The sequence below is a fragment of the Daphnia pulicaria genome, chromosome 11 (genome assembly GCF_021234035.1).
Source record: "Daphnia pulicaria isolate SC F1-1A chromosome 11, SC_F0-13Bv2, whole genome shotgun sequence".
In the NCBI taxonomy this organism is placed as follows: domain Eukaryota; kingdom Metazoa; phylum Arthropoda; class Branchiopoda; order Diplostraca; family Daphniidae; genus Daphnia; species Daphnia pulicaria.
The window spans coordinates 612,355-615,080 of record NC_060923.1 but is presented as its reverse complement, the minus strand read 5'-3'; the positions used below and the strand labels follow the sequence as shown (position 1 = coordinate 615,080).

The 2,726-nt window shown below is 40.1% G+C and overlaps 1 protein-coding gene across 1 annotated transcript; it reads left to right on the top strand.

Moving 5' to 3' along the window:
• Positions 1–1,248, top strand: LOC124315994 (E3 ubiquitin-protein ligase UBR3-like). The gene is made up of 5 exons (XM_046781729.1): positions 1–116; positions 186–319; positions 404–546; positions 650–752; positions 1,244–1,248. The coding sequence occupies exons 1-5, from the start codon at positions 1–3 to the stop codon at positions 1,246–1,248; spliced, it is 501 nt and encodes a 166-aa protein (XP_046637685.1).
• Positions 1,249–2,726: the final 1,478 nt, after the last annotated feature.

Below are 2,726 nucleotides of genomic sequence, written 5' to 3'. Positions count from 1 at the left end.
ATGTCTTACACCCACTGTCATTTTGGCAACTCGATGGTGAATGCGGATATTTATCTCCTTCAAATTTGCGCAACACAGTTGTCTCCCACCTTAGTCTTACCAACAATTTTCGAGAGGTAAGTTGGACAACTAAAATCATGTTTTCCGTGCGTTTTGCTTTAATTATTATGTCTCTGTCGTTTCAGATTTCACGTCATGGAGCTTCTCTCCATGAATCCTCTGCTGAAATCGAATTTTCTAGAAGGAGAACAAGAATCCACTATGCTAGAAAGCTGCCTAATGTTTATTGCTAGCCTCATGTCTATCAGGACCAACATCGGTATAAAAAACATTACTGAATGTTATGTTGGCACAAGTTGCGAACGCCAGTTTTCTTACAACGTATTTTCATGAATTTTTTCAGGTGCAAATGAATCTGATCTTGATCGATTAGAAATGGTATCGCTGTTGTGTATGAGTGACCGCACGCATAGCCAGCTCATGGAATTGCTACCCAAAAAATGCTGGGCACCCCAAAACAAAGATTTTGACGCAATTCTTGCTCAGGTATTTATTCCAACTTGAAGCTGAACCTTTTGCCATATGGATTTGTTAATTTACTGAAGCTCAAGCTGAAGCTATAAAACGTTGTCGTGCGATTTTTTCCTAGGTCGCTGATTACAAGGCTCGCAATTTCGAAGCTAGTGGATCAAAGCAGCAGGGAATGTATGCACCGAAAGCTGTCGTCTGGGAACAAATACGATCCCGTATACGTATAAATTCCTTCCTTCCTTCCTTCCTTCCTTCCTTCCTTCCTTCCTTCCTTCCTTCCTTCCTTCCTTCCTTCCTTCCTTCCTTCCTTCCTTCCTTCCTTCCTTCCTTCCTTCCTTCCTTCCTTCCTTCCTTCCTTCCTTCCTTCCTTCCTTCCTTCCTTCCTTCCTTCCTTCCTTCCTTCCTTCCTTCCTTCCTTCCTTCCTTCCTTCCTTCCTTCCTTCCTTCCTTCCTTCCTTCCTTCCTTCCTTCCTTCCTTCCTTCCTTCCTTCCTTCCTTCCTTCCTTCCTTCCTTCCTTCCTTCCTTCCTTCCTTCCTTCCTTCCTTCCTTCCTTCCTTCCTTCCTTCCTTCCTTCCTTCCTTCCTTCCTTCCTTCCTTCCTTCCTTCCTTCCTTCCTTCCTTCCTTCCTTCCTTCCTTCCTTCCTTCCTTCCTTCCTTCCTTCCTTCCTTCCCTCCCTTCCTTCCCTTCCTTCTCATTCCTTCCTTCACTAGCTTGACTAATTAAACAAAAAAAAGTCGTAGAAAAGAAAATAATATTTGTATTTTATTTTATATTTTTACTTTTCAAATAAATATCAAATAAATATTAAATACTGTGTTTTATTTGGTATTTTATTTTATTTTATCGGTCGGTTTCTCGTACAACCTGTAAAAAGTCTGTAGAACCCAAGTGACTATGGTATACACTAGTACGCCTACGCGTACACTTACCCTCCTTTATATTTACCTCCACGTCAATACAAGCTTTTCCCACTGGATTGTGAGACTTGTCGTATAATTGCATCCGAATGATGCCCGAGTGCTTTCGCGTGATGTCGATCAAGTTGGTCACGGGAGTTTCAACGAAACCGACCAAGGTACCAAGACGAAACCGTGATTTCGAAAAAGTTTTTAGTTTGATGGTCAGGGACAACTTTTCTTGACTCATTGAGTCGATGATGAAGTCATCATTCCACTCGGGATTGCTATTAGGTAAATTGTTGATTGGTTTTTCGTAGAATTCAATTTTACTTTTCACGCCTAACCAATTGACTTTATGGAGCTGCATGGTAAGGAAATACTTGTCAGAATTCTTCACATCCGGAAGGTTTACTGCTCTCAGAACTCTGATTTCGACATGCTTTCGCCTCTTGTCAACCACAATCGGGAGTTTAAGTCTGGGTTGACTATCTTTCTTGTCAAATAAATAGAATTTTTCTTGATTTTTAAGCAATACATGTGCTGTGTGTTCTGGTTTAAGTCGTGGTTGATTATCTTTATCTTCCAAATAATCAGATTTTTCTGAATTTTGGGGCAAAACATTTCTTTCTTCTGGTATATGTTGGGGTTCATTATATTTCTTCTCACACAAATCAGATTTTTCGGGATTTTTAGGCAATGTATGTGGGTCTTCCGGTTTGAGTCGGGGTTGATTTTCTTTCTTCTCCAAATAATCAGATTTTTCTGGATTTTTGGGCAAAACATTTCCTTCTTCTGGTATATGTTGGGGTTCATTATATTTCTTCTCACACAAATCAGATTTTTCAGGGTTTGTTGGGTCTTCTGGTTTAGGATGAGTGTCTTTTGTCTCCAACAAATCAGATTTTTCTTGATTTTGAGGCAATGCATGTTGGTCTTCTGGTTGAAGTCGGGGTTGTTTGATTTTCTTCTCAAACGAATCAATTTTGTCGGCATTTAAGTGCAGTAGCTGTGGATCTTCTGGCTTAAGACGGAATTCATCTGATGTCTGTAGGTCTTCCACTAAATCAGGTTTTTCTGGATTGAATGATTCGAGAAAACGCCGTTGTTTCCATGGTTTTTTTTTAGACGTTATTTGATTTGATGATCTAACTTCTCGTAGAAGCGACCACGGATATAACAATTCATTTGAATCTTTCTCATCCGTGTATCTAAGCAAATCCTTGGCCTTTTCCGCATAGGGAGGGTGTTGAGATCTAACTAACTCTGCTGTGTTCGAATAATGCTGTACATCACA